General features: G+C 32.5%; 1 protein-coding gene across 1 annotated transcript in view; it reads left to right on the top strand.

The window, feature by feature from the left end:
• Window positions 1–22,288, top strand: part of LOC129231014 (protein O-mannosyl-transferase TMTC2-like) — a gene marked incomplete at its 3' end in the record, with an annotated part of 66,976 nt that overhangs the window by 16,463 nt on the left and 28,225 nt on the right. Inside the window, exon 3 of the mRNA XM_054865260.1 lies at window positions 732–1,779. Coding sequence (XP_054721235.1) covers window positions 732–1,779 — 1,048 coding nt within the window. The remainder of the gene's footprint in view (window positions 1–731; window positions 1,780–22,288) is intronic.

The raw sequence follows: 22,288 nt of genomic DNA, 5'->3' as shown, positions 1-22,288 counted from the left end.
ATTTCACGTTTTTATAGTTATTTTCATTTTTATTTTTCAAATCTATATCATTTTCTATTAAAAAAAAGTATACCTATACGAAAACATGTTAATAGATATCATTAGAGTTTATGTTATTTTTTAAATATTCTTTTCATCCTGCCTTTTTGTTTCAACCTTCATAATTTAATATGTTATTTTGATTTTGTTACTGGTATTGATGGATTGAAATTGCTAATTATGTTGTACCACTATCTCTCTTAATTCATTTTAAATATTCTTCTAATGTGTGCTATAAAAGTTAAGAATGCATTTTTTTTAAGATGTTAAACTATGATACTTCACCAAGAAGGCGGACATAATTAATTTTTTCATAACTACAAACAGAAATTTCAGGCAGTCAATTCATAAACTTAGGGAAACTACTTTACTAATTAATTTTTTTTTTCAGCTTATTCATTTCATACGTTCTTTTAATAATTTTCTTAATTTCAGACTTTTTTTGATTTAATGTCTCTTCTAATTTCACGTAATTTATGTATTGAAAAAAAAGGAAAATTCTTAATTATAAGGTCATTTGAGACATCTTTTTGTTCCTTTGTTTTGAATGTTTCTGGAATATGTAGACCAATAAGAGTTTTCCGATAATGATATCTTATGAATAAATGAATATTTGATTAACATTAATTGAGACATAAATGTATTTTAATAACTTATAGCATTCATTATACAGTTTTTTTTTATGTTTTCAGAAACGATTCCAAAGCATGAGAGAAGGCTTGCTACATTTAGCAGGAACAGGAATCACCCTTCTTGGTCTCCGGCTGCACCTTATGGGAAGCAAACCACCTGATTTTGCCCCTGCTGATAATCCAGCTGCTGATAGTGACAGTTTGCTAACCAGGACGTTAACCTTCTTGTATCTACCAGCTTTCAATTTCTGGTTGTTGCTTTACCCCCGATGGCTTAGCTTTGACTGGTCAATGGAAGCTATACCACTTTTAACATCACTTTTAGATATCCGAAACTTAGTAAGCGTCATTTTCTACGGATCTCTCTTCACATTTGCCTGTTGGCTGGTAAAATCTTACAACAGGCGATTAAACAATAACAGTGCCTTTTATAATTCCAATTCAACCAATGGCCATGCGAACTCTCACATGAACCATGCTTCATCGTCAAGTGTAGCATCTTCTAATGGAAATGCAGCTGGCCCATGGTGTCCATGTTTTGGCATTACTCAGAGACTTGCCTTATCTTTGTCTTCTAACAACAACCACAAGTCAAACCGAAAACAAACGTCTAACAACTCCAGCAATAGCTCAAGCTATATGAACGGTCATCGAGTTTCCAATGGGAATGGACACTGCCACCAGAGTACAGCTGTATACCATAATGGCAGTTCGTCATTCCACAATGATGGTATCATGGAAAATTTCAAGTCCCACGTCCACGTCATGGCAGCTAGGTCAGCGTTTACTGGTCCAGCTGACATCGTGACGTTTGCTTTGGCACTTCTTATACTCCCTTTTATTCCAGCCACGAATTTATTTTTCTACGTGGGATTTGTTGTAGCAGAAAGAGTTCTTTACATTCCCAGCATGGGATTTTGCTTACTCGTGGCACTGGGGGTTGATCATTTATACAGAAGGCAAGAGACAGTCTGCCGAAAAAGAATCGTCTTGGTTGCAGTTGTCATCCTGCTTGTAGCCATGTCTGTGAGAACAGTAATTCGAAATGATGATTGGCTGAGTGAAGAAAATCTATACCGATCAGGGATTCCTGTGAATCCACCAAAAGGTAAGATTTTTCAACAAAATATTTCAATATGAACTTTAGTGAACTTTATTTACAGTAGATTGAGAGAAATAAAAAATATTGACCACTAAGTCAGACCTAAGTAATTGACCACTAAAGTTCACTATTATTAATAGTGAACTTTATTTACAGTAGATTGAGAGAAATAAAAAATATTTAGAAGGAAAATTGGGACTGAAATTCAGGAGAAAAAGATGAGTTATTTTTCTCATTTGTTTATTTTAAAAATATATTATGTATTTCTCAGAGCAAAAATGTAACCATGAAACAATGGTCTTTTCATTGTGTCATGGAAGTTTTAGATAAAAAATGTATTTCTTACCTTTTGTGGTCAATTGTTCACATCTGCCCCAACAAGGGACACATGTGATTATTCTAATGCGTAGTAAGTAATCAAATGCAATGTTCGTGTGTAGGAAAAAACGGAAGTTAGTGCTTGTAGAGATTATTGACGAAATTTTAGTTTTAATTATCAGCTAAAATGTGTCAAAAGTATCAAGGGAAAACAAAAAAAAAAAAAGGACAAAATCTGTAAGAAAACATTTTTTTCCGGAATGTAACACTTTAAAATAAACCTTTCAGTAGTATTTAATATTTACAGTAGTACATTTTTTATTATTTACCGAAAGCAGTATTCCGGTAAAACTGAGGAAGGAAATCAGAAAACATTTAAGTTGGGAAATGCGTACATTTTATTTTGATTTATTTTTCACGTCGGTTATTTTTTACTACTGATTATAACTCGCGCAGACAGTAACAAAGCATCTAGCTTATACTTTGTTTAAACAAAGGTACATCAGTTTAAAATTGCTTATTACTCATTATTTGAGGGTCTTAGATTTTTGACAAGAAACGTGAAATCAATCAGTGGTAAATTTTTGCTGTGATTTGTTATTTATACAATAATTTCTTGGCATATAAAGAGCAGTATCAGACCTTTTCCTTGGCTTAAATTTGAATAAAACAAGAACAAAATCGAATTTTGAAACAAAACGGTGATGAGTTCACATTCTTGCTTCAAAGTAATTCATTGCCAAATTTCATATCTTTAAATCATTGAGAACATATAAAATGGAGGGAGTGAAGACTTTCATTCATGAAACCAAGACTCCAAGTCATGTGATAGATTTTAAAGCAAAACATTGGAAGAAATCAGGTTTATCCCGCTTGTTTCAAGCAATACGTGCCAACCATTCGTCGTTGTTGAGTCACGTGACTTGGGGTCTTTGGGTCAGCTTTTGCTAAGCCAATGATTGGACTTGCTCCCTCCATTTTAATTCCGTTTCTAAGCGTCAAATTCGAGTCACTAACAGACAGTTTTTCTCTTTTATTATTCATATAGAAGTTAAATTATTTTTTTTAATCCTTGGCAAGAGAAAGCCTTACAGTGAGCCACATATTTCTTAATTACTTTTTTTTTAAGAAGTATAATACATAGTAGAAAATGTCAAGTATTTGAGAAATGCATTGGAGCTCGCCTCATCAATCTCATAAAAATGTTCTATTAACTAAAGAACAAAAACAAAATTACGAAACTAAAAGTTTCAGTTATGACACTTCCGCACCTAAGCTTATAGTTTCTCTTTTCCTTCCGAAGTTCTACTAGAGAAAGGATTACACACTTCAAATGTTCTTTAACGTCTTTTTGATGTCCTGCTTTCCAGATAATCTTTATCAAACACACAGCGCGGGTTTTATGAGGATTGGACCACAGCCTCTAATCTTTGTGTCTTCAATATCTGTTTCTTCTACGCCTTGTTAGTTTCCCATAACTCATTCATGTTTTGATGACTTTAACGGAAGAGAGAGAGAGAAAAAAAAAGAAAAAAAAATAATTACAAATTTTCTTCGCTCTATCAAATGATTTTAGTGCCTACTTTTCGATTATTCATTTCTTCGAAATGTTCTTTTCATCCATAAAAACAGAATTATCTCCACAAAAATGGGGGGAAAAAGACATTTAATGAGAAATGCGAGACTAAAGATGAAGATTTTTACCGGAGTTATTATTCTGGCATTTCTGGATGGAATTATTTCTTCGAATAAAGTCATTATAATGATGTTTCTTTTGCGAAAATATAATGCTTAAAAAAAGTATCAAAAGAAATTTTCCTGTTTGATTCAGAAGTTTTACCCAGAAGTTTCATTTTGAACTTTCTGTGAAAAAAATACAAAAATAATGTGAATAATTAATAATGTTAGACGCGCTCTGAAAAAATATTTTGAAAACTTTTTTCTTCTTTTGATCGAAATAGTGACTTTTGCCCTTTTTGTAAATCTGAATTGGAATAGTACAAGAGTTATTTCTCCAAACGTGCATGATTTGTACTCTCTATATATTTTACAGAATTTAAAAATTATAAATACAAAACTACGTTACCTGTTGATATGCAAATGATTCCTTGAAAGGATGTTGCTGAAGTTTTGGACAAAAAAAAAGAGCAAGAGACTTAAAAATTATTTTAAATCCATTTATTTACGTGTAAAATATAATTCAAAACTTGCCAAACAAGAACGGTGTTATTCGAAATTGAGTCAACCCACCAAGCAGTACTTTTGAGTAAATTGAGTTTCCAGTAGAACCCCAATACGAAGTTTCTTAGAAGAGGGTTGACATTTTGCTCATTAGATGGAATAGTAATAGGGTATTTGTCTTAAATCTTTTTTGCATCCTGTAATATGTCAATGTATCTACCAACCCATGTGAATAACTAATTTTTTGAACTTTTGTAGGCTAACTCAATTCTGTATAACAGCATCCATTTAGTTTTGCGAAATTATAACGACAAATATATATCACCAAATAAAATATAACTATATAAAATCTAAGTGTTGTCACACAATAAGTTACTTAATAAAATCAAGATATTATATTGCATGATTTTTCTCAATACGTCAGAACAAAGAATGTTAACTTGAATTTATTGCCTAAATTAAATAGCTTATACATCGGAATAGCTAAACGGTGGATAGGGTAAATTAATATTAAAAATAGGCGATATACTATATTAAGATAATCGATGTTAGAAGGGTTGAAAAAAAATATACGAAAATTGAACTCATTTATTGAAACATTAGTGATCTCAGTAGCCTGTCATCAGCAGCAGGCTACTCTCAAAAGGGTCTATTGAGCATAAAAGTCCCGTTTTGCGGATGGTTAAGCAAATGTCCGTATGCCTAAGAACTGAGGTAATTGTTGGACGTGGTAGAAAACACCTGCATTTGATGGGTTTCGAGATCAGCTGTTTCAAGGCATTATAAACAAACAATTTTTATCACCAAGCTGGAAACTTAGTTGACCCGATTGATGGGTTTGGAGGTTAAGTTAAATTTTGGGAAATAAATAAGCTTCTAAACAATATCCAGTGTATGATGAAGATCAACTAAGGTTAGCAGCTGTAAAATAAAAAATCGAAATATGCATCGCACCCGGAAAGAAAAGGAACACAACTCAAAAAAAAAAAAAAAAAAACATTAGGGGAAATCAAGGTATTATGCAATAGTAGTTTTAAGTGATATAGTGTGAAATATAACAATATGCGCAAAAAAAAAAAAAAAAAAAAATGTTGTTAACTGGTTAGTTTCTGTGAGCTACATTAAAATGCATACTTAAAGATTGATTTTTTTTTCTAAATTATGAAAATTTAATGATTTGTCACTATTGGTTATATCGCTTTTACGTCACCACGCAACAGCTAATTTAACTTTATGGGAATTTTCCAGGAAGAATTAGCATTAAATTTAGATTTTAAATCAATAGATAGTACGTTTTTCCTAAGTTTTGAGTTGTGTCACCTTCCTTGCCGATGTGAAATATAGTGAGACAAAATGCAAGTGCACAATTGTGTAGCGAAGTGAAAAGTGTTTTGTACAGAAATGTTTTGAGCGATGTATATGCGGAAATTGAAAAAGGAAACTAAGTGTCACAACTAGTGATGTGCCGGATCTTTAAAAAAGTAGATCCGCGGATACGGATACAGATCATTAGTGTCAAGATCCGCGGATACGGATCTCATTTTTTTTTTTTTTTTACCCAATTCAACTATCCAAGAGTAAAATTTGTTACGGAAGGTATTCCCGTCAGAAAAATGGCAGTTTCTTCAAAAAATGTCAACTGCGGCAAAAATATAATCAAGACTATGATTTACTCTTTAAAGAAATCTCCGTTAAAATTGAGGGAGAGTTGAAAGGAATGGGCCAGCGCTGCATTAAGGCTGACATGGAATGTGAAAAATTATTTCTATCTTACTCGGTACATGTTGGATGCAGGAGCAAGAGTGTAAAGCTGCTACTGGACAGGCTATTAGAAAAAAATTTCGCATTTTGTTTCAGCATAAATGCAGTGCTGACCCATTCCACCGAACTTACTCCGACCGACAAAATATAGAGCCAGGAGCACCTTTAAAAACAGTAAATAGAGAATTTAGTCTCACGTTTTTTGAAGGATGCCGAGAGAAACAAAAATGAAAAATAACAGAAACCCCAAATCAATAACAAAAACTAATATTAAATTAAAAATGAAAAAAAACAAAACATGTCCTAGAGCCGACCTCATATTAAGATGAATTTCGCGGGTCAGAAAACACATTTGTTAACAAATATGAACTGACAGCAGGTAAAAATTTTAAATATCATTGAGCTTTTTCTCCTTATCTTCCGACTATGAAATCGCTACCAATCACGCGTATAAAGGCTTAGGATTGAATTTAAAATTTACTTAACAAGATTATAGCTCCTACTGTATATAAGTTGGAAGTTTCAAATAAATATCAAACGCAGAAAACTTCGTTCTTTCAATTAGGGCCAACATTTTTAACGTACAGGTAAATTTTTACTACCATAATTGTGAAAAACGTTAAGTAGGTTTTTAATTAATATTTCCGGAAATCATCTGTTTAGGAGCTACGATGCCACAAAAAGACACGCTGATACACACTTTTAAAACTTATTTCCCCTTCCTTTTTGCAACGGAGGAGGGAGGGGGGAGGGGTACAAATTTGCTTCTGAAATGATACCTTATAATTTAAATAGGGAATCAAACCTAATTTAAACGGAATTAAAGAGTCTTTAATTCAAATATTAAAAAATTTTAGAATAGAAATGATCCGTTTAAGATCCGTCAAAAAAGTAACGGATACGGATCTTTATTTTCCCCCGGATATCCGCGGATACGGATACGAAGACGGATATCCGGAACATCACTAGTTACAACATATTCAGTTACGAAAAATTCAGTTTAACATGCAAGTTGCTTTACATCTGCATACTTAATTTTATTTTCTTTCTTTTTCCTGTGTTTTTTTAACATTGATCCACGAGACGAAGCAGACAAACGGCATTTTATCAATACATTTCGTAAAAGATAAAGATAAATACATGCACAAATGCATTTCATTGTATTTCTAAAACCAAGCTGGCCAATTGGCCACTTCAATGGTTTAAACCAGGGCTGCGGAGTCGAAAAGAAAATGGCCGACTCCGACCCCGACTCCGACTCCTGGATTTTGAAACGCCCGACTCCGACTCCGATTTTTTTTAATTTTTTTAATTGTATTTTTTCAACTCCCTCTCTCCATTCAAGGGAAGGGGGAAACCTCTTAACACAGATTGAAATATTAATTCCTTTTTATGAAAATTTCGCATTTTGTGTTTTATTGTAAACTTAAGACGCCATACAACGTTAGAAATTCAATTTAAAAATCAAACTTTCCAATAGTTACGAGTTAAAAAGTGAGATGACTTAAAAATCCCTTTTAAAAATTTTAAAAAGGATTATCTGTAATTTTCCCCCCTTTAATGTTTAACAAATAGATATTGATCAAATCGTGTGCTTTCAATTTTTGAAAGCTGTAACTTGAGAGAAAAAAAAACCTTTTTTTTCTAAATCCAAGTTCTTGAGAGGGGGTGGTTTGCCCCGGGTGACACCCATCTGGTAGATGACACCCAAAGTTAATTTCAGAGTTTATAAAAAAATATAAATACTTTAATTCTGAAAATTTTCACGAATATATTTTAAATTATATTTCATCAAAAAAATTTCAACGAAAATAGGGCACATATACGTCAGGAGCTAATTTTACATAAAACGCGGCGGTATACAAATTCGTACGAATAACTTTTACTATACCTATATTTCTTCTTCGCTAAATTTTTAATTTAAATTTTATTGGCTGCTTTAGAATTAACCTAAATATGAAGATTTTAAGATTAACTGCAATTCTTGAGTGTTGTAATCAAGAAATCATTTACTTATTTTGTTCCATACTTTTTAGTGAGAACCAAGCTTACAGAAATAGTCTTAATAAAGAAAAAAACATTAGATTATTTCATCGAATCTTTTGGATTCGTGCTTTCGCGTCAGAACTTCTTTGAATTTGCCGATCACACTTAAACGTTTCAACCTTAGCTACGGGTGTCGACTTACTAATTTGTTACGTTTCTTTTACTATTTTATAAGTGAGATCGAACAAAACACTATATTTCATTTTTATTTGAAAGAGATTACTTGAAAATGTTAGGCAACAAAACCGTTTGCTGACAGTTGCTATTAGTTAAGTTAAAAAGCAAGCAAACTAGGGGACGGCTACAGAAAGTTCGGTAAGCATTCAAGCTAGGTAATTGCCATAATGGCAGTTATTTTCTCATTAGTATCTTTTTATACATGTAATCGAACCAATTGGTAATCAGTTTTTAAAAAATGCAAGGAGAGTCAGTGAAAAGGAAAGAAAAAAAGAAGCCCGGAGTCGGAGACGGAGTCGGCATGTTTTCTAACGACTCCGACTCCTTTATCCCAAAATCAGTCCGACTCCGACTCTTCGACTCCGACTCCACAGCCCTGGTTTCAACTACCACGACGCTCGTGACCTTGCAAAGGGACATGGAAAGTACAAAGTAGAACGCAGCAGCATTTAATATAAAAACAATCTAGTTGGAGCAATTCATTAAAAAAAAATAATAATAAATAAATAAATAAAATAAAACTTCAAGCAAGATGTACCAAATGTACGAAATGCCAGACGTACGCATTTTCCCCAGAGGCAATGTCAGATTCCCCTTAAAAGTTGAGAACCTCCCAAGGTCCCAAGAATGGGCTGCCACCAAAATGAGATTTTAAAAAAAAGCATAAAATCCCCTCCAACCCCCCCTCTAAAAATTTCCCTGCCGAGTCTACGCGATGTTCCACTTAGGCGTTGCATTCAGATTCTCGTAGGCTACGACTTAGGTGAATAGGTGGCGCCATCTGTAGATTAAGATGTTATTTAGGAAGTTGTATTAGGTATGCGCGGATAATCATCAATTTTCGTTAAATAATATTGAACCGTCACTAAGAGACACAGACACTTTTAATAGTGTGCTTTAGTCAAAAGTGGAATGGAGCTGTAGGGAACTGATTTAATGTTAGTATTACCATGATTTGTATATATTAATAGAATATTAATGTTATTATATTCCTTTTCGGCATCATATAATAATTGCGTGATCATATATCATTCTTTCTTAGTTATAAGTTTACGTATTACAGTACTTGCATACATGTACATCAGCAAGGGGATGAGTTAATGTTTAAAAAAAAAATGCTATTCTGCATGTGTATTTTCATACATTAAGTGTAAAAAAGAGAAAGAGACAACGCTACACAGGGGTGCCCACAAGGGGGGATTATGGCGCAAGTTGCGCCATCAAAATTTTTGGGGGGGATTTTTTTTTCCAGAAGGTTTTTTTCCTTTAGAACATGAAATTTTTGAATTTTGGAGAGAAAAAATATTTAAACTCATTCAACAAGAAATAGATGCATTAATAATACTTTTTTCACGTATACCTCAGGGCCATTGTCGTTGCCCCCCCCCCCCCCCACACACAGTTTTTCAGAAGTGGGGTCGCCAATTTCATTTTGGCGATGCAACTAACGAAGAAAAAGGGAAACTCTCCGTTGTTTTGAAAAATTAAAATAGTAATTATAAATGAACAATTGAAATAATAGTGACAAAAAGTATTTTTTCTGTAAAATTTTAATAGAAAATTTAACCTTAAAATATGATTTAGGAACTTCCATGATTCTCTTTTATTAAGAGTATCTACGTAGGGCCGCAGAAATGTACGCTTCAAACATTTTTATTAACACAAAAAAAGAAAAAAGGATTCATTACATCACACTCTTCACTTGTCCACAGAGTGGGTATGTCTGCCTAGTCGGAAACAATCTACTCGGCTCAAATTATTGTGCATAGAGTAAAATTAGCATAAAGGGAGAGAGAACCGGCGCCAATTTAACATGGTGCACGCCTTGTCTCCCGGCGGCCCTGGTTATACAAAATCGTGCTTCATGGTTCTTCAGTTTAAAAAAAAAAACATAAATAAATAGGACAGCTTTATTAGGACAGCCCATAGGATAGGAGTCGCCGAAACATTCCCATATGTTTTTTTTTTTAATGAAAAATGTCCTAAGAGGAGAAAAATGCATGGGTCGCCGAAATGAATTTGAAATAGAGAGAGAGAGAGAGAAACAGTTAAATGAAAAGAGAGATCCAAAGTATTGTAATGAAATGCACACCAAAAATTCTAAATGTTTGAATGTAAAAATCGTAAGTAAATCAAAGCTTGATCAAGATATGCAAGTGGCATATTTAAATTAAAATGAAGTAAAATAGAGATCTAAGGTATCGCAGAAAATTACCACATCCGTTCAAAATGTTAAAAGTCCTTTTTCTAAAGTCGTAAACGCTTGTATTGCAAGAAAACAAAAATATTAGGCTGGGAATGGGAAAACTTTATTATTGAAAATCCAAGCAAATGAATGTGTTTGGCAAAGGAAAATTTGAAAAAAATATTGCCACAATATGTTTATCCATAATTAAAATTTACAAAATGAATATAGAAGGGACGTAGCCAAACTGAAAGGAAGAGTGGGGAACTCCAACCCTTCTTTTTACGTCCCCAAAGCTGGCCTGGAAGTGTGTTTTTAAAACTTAGTTTTTGAAAATATCCCGGGAAAACATTCCCAAACCCATCCTTTACCCTAACGTCATTAAAGATGGCTTGCACCTGAGTATTTAGGACTGCAATATCGAAAAACCGTGAGCGTGCTCCCAACGTAACCTCCGAGAAATGCCCTCTCAATTAATCATTCATCATCATTCAAGGCCGAATAAACTTCGTCTTTTGGACTTTAATTTAAAAAAAAAAAAAAAAAGAACTCCATAAGATGTCCCGAAACTGACGTCCTACAAATATTACCTAAAAGATATTCAAAATTTCATTGTTAAGGCTTCAATTCACAAAATTTTTTGGGGGAGATCTCCAAAACCTTCTACCCCTCTAACATTGTTTAAAATCGTCTACGGTTGCTTTAATTGAATTTCAATTTTGAAACTTTGCCAGGGGAGGACTCCAAATCTCTCCATTCCTTAACATTACAAAAAAACTTCTAAAACAGCGGCTTCATCAAATCGAATTTTTTTCCAGAGAATGACCCCCACCCCCCTTCTCTCTCTCTCTCTCTCTCGCCAATATCATCAAAAATGTCTTAAATCTCGCTTTTAGTGCTTCAATATTTCAATTACAAAACATTTCTCGTCGCGAGCCCCTTAAAACTCCCTCCCCCCTTTCATCGAAGGTTGGCTTAAATTACGTTTTCGAAGCTTTAATTTCAAGAAACTGACGATGCACTAAATTTTAGCAAAAAAAAAAAGTCTACAATCTCGTTTTTAAGGCTTCAAAATTTCAAAACATTCCGGGATTGGATTGGCCCCCGCATCTCTCTTCCCTTTAATATCACCATAGATCGTCTAAAACTGCATTTTTTGAACTACAATTTTCAAGTTTTTTTTTCCGGGGGAGTGCCCCGGACTTCCTTTTACGTGTCATAATGAGAAATAATTCACAATAGGGAATGTGTGCTTGAAGTTTGTATTTTGAAAAATTATAGAACGATGACCCCGAGTCTCTTCCTCCCTTAACATCACCATAGATCGTGTAAAAGTGTGTTTTTCAAATAACAATCTTGAAAACTCTCGAGGGAGAGCCCCCGGATCCCCTCTTCTGAACATAATTAAATATGACGTACGATTCTGTTGGGAACTTAAATTTGGAAAAATTATCGGGAGAGGCTATCCTGAACCTCCCCGCCCCTTCCTCCCAAACTTAAAATATAGTTTAAAACTGCGTTTTTATGTCTTCAATTTCGAAATAATGCAAGAAGGTAGCTCTCCGATGCCCCCTAATTCTGATTGATTATTATCCTTATGATTAAATTTATATTACTAGTACTAAGTCTAGTAATATGACTTTCCCTGCTAAACCAGAAGTCAAATCTTCTTTCTCTCTCTCTGCATATTTGAACATGAGTTTCAAACAATTAAGCGGCCGCAAAAAGCGTAGACCCCCCCCCCTCCACAGTTTTTTGACCTAGCGACAGCACTGGTACTCCCCTTTCCAAAATTTAATGACTGTGTCTCTTTTTCGATGAAGGGAACATCACAGACGACATGTAGTTTGTGTCTGTTTCAAAGCTGGATCAGACGATTTGATTTCTTTTCAATATTTTTATAAATTTTCTGAAGTAGCACAATTTTGCATGATGAATACGTGTGACAGTGATGAGAAGGAGAGAGATCGAAAAGGTTTTATTGTTTGTAATAATTCTGACCAGTACGCTCTTAGTCTTTCACTGATTCATTTGCACCTTGACAATCTTCAAGAAATAGTTTGCGAATAACATATTTTTTTATCCCTCCAATCGACAATTAATATATTTTCTTCATTAACTAGCTTAAGCTTATAAAGAATTTTTCTCTCTCATTTCACTTTACTCCCATCTTCTCTACCATTTTCAAAACTGATTGTTTCAATTTATCATTAGATGATTTTAATTAAAACTTTCAGTGAAGTTGGTTTTCGCTGATGGAAGTAGAAGTCTGTTCTTAAGGTATTTAAATTATTTTTCGTAAATCATATTTATTTTCTTCTTTGTCTGATATGTATAGAAGGATATTTGATTCGTTAATATTCTTGAGTTCTGATTTTCGATGTTGATGAATTGCTGAATCCATTTTTCAGTATTTCCGAAAAATATCTGTCACAGTGTGTGTGATCCATCATCTTTTTTGGCTATGCGTCATCAATTTTGGAAAACTTTCAGGAGAGCGCCTCCACTGTAACGCCAGATTAACACCCTCTTTATCAACAAGAGTCATCTAAAACTGTGTTTCAAGAACTGCAATTTTGAAAAATTTATAGGAGACAGCCCCTGATTCCCCCTTCCTTAACACGATCAAAGACAAGCCTAGAGTTGCGTATTTGGTGTATCAATTTCAAAAAATGCCACGGGAATGGCTCCGAAATTCACCATCCACTAACATTATCAAGATCCATTAAAACTGCGTTTTTAAAGCTACAAATTCGAAAATTTAAGTAGAGTGCACCTCTCCCCCCCCTCTCTCGTCAACATTATTAAAAAATCGTCTTAAATTTGGTTTTCAGGATTTCAATTTCGAGAAAATTCCGGCAGAGCTTCCGAAAACTCTCCAACAAAGGTCGGCTACAATTGCGATTTTAGAGCTTCAGTTTTAGAAAACTGCTTTTCTCCCATCCATAGATAGCATTTTTAAGACTTCAACTTTGAAGATTTTCCTGGGGCGAGCCCTATAGGATCTCTTCTTTCCCTAAGATAGTCTAAAACTGCGTTTTTAGAACTACAATTTTGAAAACAAAGGAGTGCCCTCCTTAACACAACGTTAGACTATCTACAATTGCACTTTTAAAGTTTCAATACTGAAAAATTACCGGGAAGGGGCCGCCAAACCTTTTATCCCCTTAACATCACCAGAGATCGTCTAAAACTGTGGCTTTAAAACTACGATTTCGAACATTTTCCAGGGAGAAACCCCCGGTCCCCCTACCTAAGTGATAAAAAAAAAAAAAAAAAAATATCATATTGTATAGATTTATACTGTATAATTCTAGTAATTACTCCATCCCAAGCCAGAAAGTTGAATCCCCTCTCCCACTTTATTATTCATACGTTTGGAAAAAAAATAATAATAAGGCGTAGCAAAACTCAGGGGTACCCAAAACTTGTTTACTCAAGCTCCACATTGTAAAATTTGGGAAAGCAAGGCGGGTCAACAATCCAACAGTAATCAAATGGTATTTGTTTAGCGCTACCCCCCCCCCCCCCCGTGAATTTGATTGGAAATTAAACACTCTAAAAACTTATCTTTGACCCGATTCGAAAGCGAGAAAATTTTTGGGGGGGAATTTGCGCCATTGAGCTTGGGGGGGATGGGCACCCCTGACGCTACAAAATGATTTCCTTGGCTATTTTTATTATATTTGTAGTGCTAAAAATTCTAATAACACATTGTGTAATGTGTGTTATGTGTAATATTTTTTCCACTTTCGCTGCGGGGAAAAAAGACGAACCTTCTGATATGTAGGAAACAAAACTTTTTATCATTTATGAAAGAAGTTTCATCTTACCCTAATTGCCTAATTAGGCAAGGTTATTTTTATAAATCTGCTTTGTATAGTCTTAGATAACAAACGCTTCAACGTTTTATCTAAATTTATAAAGGCATTGGGAATGCTTGAAAAGGTAAATAAAAGCGTATTGCAACGATGTGTCAAAATATATTCATGCCCTACCACAAAAAACAATAAAGAATATCAGTAAAATTTTAGATTAGTGAAAAAGCACAGGCAGCGCCATTGCACATTTTAAATCTCACTCTATCATCATCATAAAATATTATTTTTCTAAAATAATATTCTTAATTTCCATTCAAAAAGTCACTTGGATATTTAAATCCCGATACAAATCACACGTGCTTAGCACTTTTCTTAAAATATTAATATGCGCAACTGTAACTTGACAATCTTTCTTTTTATCAAAAATAAAATACATTGAAAAGATTTTACTGGCGAAATGAACTCTTAAAAATATTTCTACCTTAACTGTTGTGGATTAAGAAAACTCTGGTCGTTTGACGCAAATGATCATTTACGGGTTTTATGAAGCATTAATATACTTAACTTTTAAGAACTTTATATGGTTTTTCATCCTTAGAGCTTTTCGTCTAATGCATTGCTGGGCACTTAAAGTAATCCATAGTTTAGTATTTGTCTTTTATATTTAAAGAAAGTAGAAGTCTTCCTACACAAGAAAACATGCTTGTCTAAATCTTTTTTACAGCATTCAGTTAAGGTTCTTTTATATTAAACTTTTTAAAATGCAATCTGAGTTAAAGCTTTCACGTAAGTTACTAGAGTTAATTGTATACCAACTAGCACTTTTATACTTTTTCCATATTTATTATTAATAAAGCTCAACTCTTAAGAAATAATTGAACTTCAAAAGCTGCATATGAGTTATTTTATCTTAATATCACCCTCCTGTTTATCCATCTCCTACCAAGCGAAATGAAAGTGAAATTTTAAATATAATTTACGCAAAGATTAAATTTTGCATTCATTGATTTTTTTTACAAAAAAAAAAAAAATAATAATAATGTATGCAAAGTTTTTTTTTTTTAAATTTAAGCTATGCCTTTTTTTTAAATTTGTAATCTGTAAATAGTTTTATTGTAATAAACCAGTACTTCTAAATACGATTATGCAGTATGCACCCTATTATTATTATTATTTCTTAGACTTGCATGCTTCTTGCATTAGTATTACACTAATTCTGAAATTGCTATTGAATTTCCATAACTGCAGTAGAAAAACTTTTTTATTTCATAATATTGTCAAGTTAACGTCACCTTAAAACTGCTTTAATGAAATTGAGTGTCGAATAACAAATCGAAAATTTGTTAAAGAGTTGATTTTATTAAAATGTAAGTTTTACTGAATACATTTAAATATCTTTACTTTTAGTTGTATACTACATTCAATAATTTCTCTAACTTACGTAGTTTAAATAACATTATATAATTGTTTAAATGCAGATACGTAGTTGCATGAGAAAAACAAAGGTGTTAATTATTGTCAACTTAGATTTGCACGCATTGCTAATCGCATAATACGAAAAATGTCATTTCATAATTTTATTACAAAAATCAAGAGCTTAAGTTTCAAGCAATATTAAATAAAATGCAATAATAACTTGGTTAATTTGCTAATGGAATATGAAATCCTCGTTCATTTTTTTTTTTTTTTTTTTTTGAAAGATTAGTAGGCATGACGGGACTAACGTTTAGAATAAGTACACCGGAAGCAAAAAGTCCTAAACAGGTTATTTTTTTGTCTAGTTTTTTTTTTTTTTTTTGCTTGACTAAGGTTTTTTGTTATGAAATTGTTGTACTATGTTCCTAGTTTTTCAAATTCCAAATACAACCGAATCCCGACTTACGCGAGGGATGCGTTCTAAGACTCTTCGCGTAAGTCGAAATTTCGCGTTGTGGAAATGGGTATATGTAATTTTTTTTAAACTTACCAAATTATTTTTGACACTTGTTAACACCACTTCAAACTGTTTTAAACCGTTCCTTAATTATACATTACCGTTTCTCACATGAAGATCTGAATTTCATTTGTATTTTTAATGAAACTGTTTTAATCAACATAAAATACTGTTACGATGTACGAAATCAGTAATCATCGGGAAAGAGAAACATAAAACAAACTAGTACGGTACGTACAATACTGTGCACTAGATCCAGTAGTTCACTCACACGTAATTGTCGTGTTCCCTTCAATTCATTTTTTAGTTGTTCAAGCACATCGAGAACCTTTAGCTTTTCTTTAATTGACAGAAACTTTCTTTTTTTCTTTCGGTCTTCACAAACTTTAGATGGAACACTCTCTGAGGTATCATTATATTTCATCAACTTTTGCATTTAGAATGAAAAAAATATGGTAAAAGCGAGGAGTAGTTATTTGTATACACAACTAAAGCTATGTTCAGTCTAGTACGCTGTGGGGATTTCTGCTGCCAGTGATGCTAAAGGGATGAAGGTCCTTTCACGCAGTAGCCAATAACAAAACCGATACTTTCACTCCGTTAAGCCCTTCTGAAAATTCCGGCGAGTAATTCGCGTTAGATCTAAAATTACTTACTGATGAAAAAAAATCGCGTTGTAGCCGTTTCGCGTAAGTCGAATCGCGTTGTAGCGGGAGTCGACTTTAGGTTTTGTAGAACAGCTGTCCGAACAAGGAACAAATGTTGCCTGTACAAAATAACACGTTATAGAATACTGAAATATTACCAAGTGGAATGACACAAAATGTGCTATAATGGTGTATTTAATCTGCATTTTTAATGTTACATATTTGGAAACCACTATTTTTGAGCAAAGAATATTATTTATTTACCACAGTATATATTTTTGACAGGAAATGCACAAATTTCTCAAGTAGTTCCTTGTGTAACAATAACAAAGGTTAAGACAGTACGATAACATCATAACGAAATAGTAGGCAAGCACACAAAACAAAAAAAAAAAAAAAAAAAAACCGAGTGTGTTTCTTTTTTGTTAAAATGTATGTAAGCAATATTGTTCCGAAATTTAAAAATATCATTTTAGATTGCCCTCAACAATGTGCTATGATTCGGGTTTTCTATAAAATTCTCATTGATTTACATTTAAAATCATTAAGGGGAAACTCGTTTTCATGTCTTTCAACCATATAATTATTAAAGAAATTTATTAATGAAAAATATTCCTCTGCATACTAGATAGCAGCTGTTAATTTATCATTGTATCATTTATCTTAATATTAATGTGGCCATACAAACACGTATTTAAATAAATATTGCACAAAAAATATAATTTCAGAACGCATATTTTAACATAATAACGTTTGAAACATAATTCAATAAGGAATGCATGTTGTAAGAATTTAAATTATATATTTTAGCAATAAAATTACTTAAATTCCAAACTAAATCCTGCAACAAATCAGACTAATTGGGCACTGTGTTCTGCATTTGATGCAGTTAAATATCCTCTGCGCTCACAAACAATGACCCCTAAACCCATAAGACATATGACGGACTAATTAAATTTAATTAGAATCCTCACTTAGTTATTTTGTACAACCCCATATTTACCTGTTGGGCAATTCTATTTTAATAGAAATATTTGTTGCACAAAACAAGCTATAAAGACTCCAAATATGTTTGACTTTTTTTTATTGCAATAACTATATGAATAACATGGATTCTTCTTCTATAAATGCAATAGTTTTTTGAAAAATCTCCCGAAATAATATTTGAGTATTTTATTTCGTCTCGGTAACGTCTCGACGCAACGGACATATCTCGTGAGATATGTCCGTTTTTATTTTGTAACAAACCGTATTTACTGGTGGGCAATTCTATTTTAATAGAAATATTTTTTTGCACCAAAAATTATATAAAGGCTCCAAATAAGTTGGATCTTTATTTTTATCGCATTATTTATGTGAAGAACATGGACTATTCTTCTATAAAATGGAATAGTTTTTTGAACCCCCCCCCCCCCAGAAATACTATTTGAGTATTTTATTACGTCTCGACGCAATGGACATATCTCGTGAGACGTACGTTATTAAGAAAAAAATAAGAATTACATATTGTTTCTGGAAGTCTTCAAAATTTGATTGCATTAGATTTTTCGTGCAATGAAACAACGATGTAACATATTTGCAATCTTTGCAAGGATTAAAAAATTTATACGTCCGTTACCGTGGACCTGCCTAGTTATAAAGTTACTCTATTAAACACACTGTACGATGGAAGAATTTATGATTTTTTTTAAAATTATTTCTCCCAACCACTCTCAGGTTTGAAATGTCTAAACCTCAAAAATGAAGTTTTAAATTTACATTTGGGAGAAAAAACAATAACTTTGAGCTAAAAATTCACTCTATTCTGAACAGTCATGGAATTGAAGAAAAGTGTTTCAGATTATAAGGGTGTACATTACAGGAGGAATATTGGATGTATTCGCCGGGACCATCAAAATGTGTTCAGGATTTAGGGTCGTTCACATTAAGGAGTGTTCAGATAGACAGAGTCCACTGTACACAAAACAAATTCAATAAGGCAGAGAATTTGCAAGTTGTTGCAAACACGTGCTTTTGGGTTGCACGCTAGTTCTTTCTTAATGCAGAATTCATGAAATTATGGATGAAAAAACATTCAGAAAAAGAAGCATTCCTATGTTTTTTCATTCTTTAACTGATGTCTTCTGCAATGAAAATGTATTTCTTTCATCCCGATAACACGGTCATGCAATAATTTACAACTTCTGTGTTTCATTAAGAGGACTTGTTACCCATAATTTTTTTTTTTGTATTTGTATATTTTTACTTATTTCATGTTTATACTACTAAAGATTATTACTAAAAAACGTAATTTCTGCAAGGAAAATAAAATTAATTCAAAATTTGTTTTATTTTTTTTCTGTTTTAAATTTTGGATTCAAAGTTCCTTTTTCTTTTTTACTTATCAATTAATAAATCAGTTTTTGAAATAAATAAATAAATAAATAAATAAAAAGTTTTAAACTTACCAAGGAAAAACGTAGAAAAAACATAATTGCTGCTGCTCTTTCATGCAAAATATTTTTAAAATGCAGTAGAAATCCCCATTCTTAATTTTATTAAGCGGATTACATTGAAGTGGTAAGAAAAAATTAAAGTTCTATAACGAATACGTCTTGAATTTTTAATATTTTGACTTTTATGAGGTGGCAAATTATATTTTATGCAAAAAATCGGAAATCCGATCTTTTCATTGATTTTCGCAAATTGGGAGGAACCTTTTTATTATGCTATTTCCAGCAATTTAAATTCGTGATTTTTTCATGATAATAGACGATACATAATTAGAAAACACCAGAAATTACTTCGTCTTTGATGAGACTAGGTGGTGAGACTTTTGAAGCACTAGGTGTGATTCAAGCAATTTTCGGATTATGTAGTGAGTAAAACTTTGTTCAGAATTTTTAACTTTGAAGACCCGCAAATAATTAAACTTAACTTTATGTGATCTGCAAAATGCATCTTTATTTATGGATCATGAATACGATAAGACGGGCATTAAATTGTCACACCTACGAAGCTCGCAAACTGAGAATATTTTTACATAACCGTACGTTTACAGTCATAACTTTTAACGATCACAAAATGCCCATAAACTGTACGACGACATTGAATTCGCCTAATGAAAGATGAAAAATTAATTCTCCTATTTCAAGGCAGTATCTAATGCATTGAAAGCGACAGAAAAAGGCCTTCAAAATGCTAAAACGTAATACATTTTGATAGTAAACTAGAAACATAAAAATTTAATGTATCTAGAAGGATTTATTAATTGATAAACAAAGATGAAAATCATTTGTTGAAGAATATACTCCCAGAGCTATATATTAGCTGAGGTCGATATTTTACTCGTGCAACTATTAAATTAACGACTTTAACATGAAAGGGCTAGCGTTAAATTTATTACGCATTTGCATTGCACGGTAATTGTACACGGATGGACCTTTGCGATGGCTAAAAAAAAATATCAATTTTTATTTCAAGTAAGATGCATTTGTATATTTATTACAGTGAAATACAACGGGAATTTCGGGCCTTATCGTTACGTAAAGATAAGATAAGGGGGAATAGGAATATTAATTATAGCTTACATGAATATTTAATAATATTGCCTTTAATTAAGAAATATATATATACTCACATGTGCATTCAGCATTATTTGTTAAAGATGTATTTCAAATAATGAAGTGTGCTTAGAATAGTAAATATTTTAACTTTTATAAATTTCTTAGTGAAAGTAATTCTTCTGAGCTCGAAAATATTTAAAACTCAATCATTCAAACATGCGATAGATTTGGCGTATAGAATATAACACTTGATAAATTGCATTACAACAACTGAGCACTTTTTACTGTAGTACATTGTTACTATTTTTACTATGTCTGCTAAATATAAAAAAATAGGGGAGAGTGGGGCATGTTGAAACATGTTTTACTTTTACATCTATAAATTGAGGATACTGGTTCATTCATTAAGCCTTGGACTACAGCTATAATTGTTCGCAAAATGTTAAAAGCAAATATTTTTTTTAAATGTTCATGTTTCAACATGCCTCAGTGTAGGGCATGGTGGAACACAATTAAGGACGTTACAAAATAACTTACAAAATACATTTAATGATACAAAAACGACAGTCTCCTTCCTTTTAATTTTTACAGGCAGTCTTAAACAACTCATCTGGAAATACTAATTTTTCAATGCAACCATAAGACGTTAAGCTTTCTCGGGATGCCAACAATCGTGCGATTGTGTGTGTGGCTTCCATTTCTTCCTCTTCTCTTCCCCGGTTTAAATATTTCTCAGTTATCAGCTTTTGAGTGATGTGTTTGTTACTTAATATAAAAATACACATATGTGCGTTTACTTAACATGAAATTATATTTTATGAAATGTTCATCTTTAATTTATGAACATCAATTTTGATTTAAATCAGTGATTCTTTTTTTTCTTTTAAAATCAATTGATTTAAAACCAGCCGTTAAGAATCGGTGAACCCCGGGAACTAATATTTCATTAAATATATTAAAATTAATACGCGTTCACTGTTCTAAGCTATTTGCATGTTGAAACACTCTTTCAGCATGCCCCTTCTAAAACGTTTCGACATGCCTCATACTACATTATAGTTTTCCTGCTATTTTAAGCCTAACATCACTGTGAATGATTGATCACATAAAAATGATTTCTATCAAATAAGAACTTGCTTTTTGAAATATCTAACAACATATTTTCAGATCAGGATAATGTCACCAAAAAGTCTAAGTGTCTTCAAAAGTAAATAATTATTATTACGAATATGAACTAAACCTTACTTTACTTGCTTCAAATCATAACTATCTATTGGCCAGAAAAGTTTAAAGACCGAAAGTCCTGAAAAAAATGAGGATAAAAGCTGCATTTAAGACATATGCGATAATTTTATCAGAATTCACTGATTTTGTTTCAAAAATAAATACGAACCCAACTCTTTCAATATGACCTACGTTGAAAAATTCCCCACTCTTTGAACCACATTCAAAATACTTTAAATTCTATGTAAATTCCAAAAGTCAGGACGAATTTTAAAAATGAATAATTCAAAACGAATAAAGATAAAAAGATGCGGTTTGCACTAAACGGATAGAAAAAAAGCCGGGGTTTATAGTGGCAACGAAACAAAAATAGTTTTGTTGGCGACCAACAGGTGGCTCATAGTTTTTTATATCTCCAAAAGAAGATTTACAAATGTAATACAGTTTAAGTAAGAGGGCGTTCGCAACAATGACAACATTTCGATGCATATAAGCTTCAACTACCACTACCTGTTGCAGTTGCTCCGTATTCTATTGTTTGTTGCTTTGCATAATCCTATATCAGAAATCCAAAAGCGCCATCAGTTGGTGGCTAACAGACTTATTTTTGGTTTGTTGCCTAACAGAACTATTTTTGGTTTGTTGCCACACAAAACCCGGCATCCTTCCATCCGTTT

Source organism: Uloborus diversus, chromosome 10, assembly GCF_026930045.1.
Source record: "Uloborus diversus isolate 005 chromosome 10, Udiv.v.3.1, whole genome shotgun sequence".
Lineage (NCBI taxonomy): Eukaryota > Metazoa > Arthropoda > Arachnida > Araneae > Uloboridae > Uloborus > Uloborus diversus.
The sequence above is the reverse complement of the archived record's forward strand: the minus strand, read 5'-3'. Positions and strand labels throughout refer to the sequence as shown.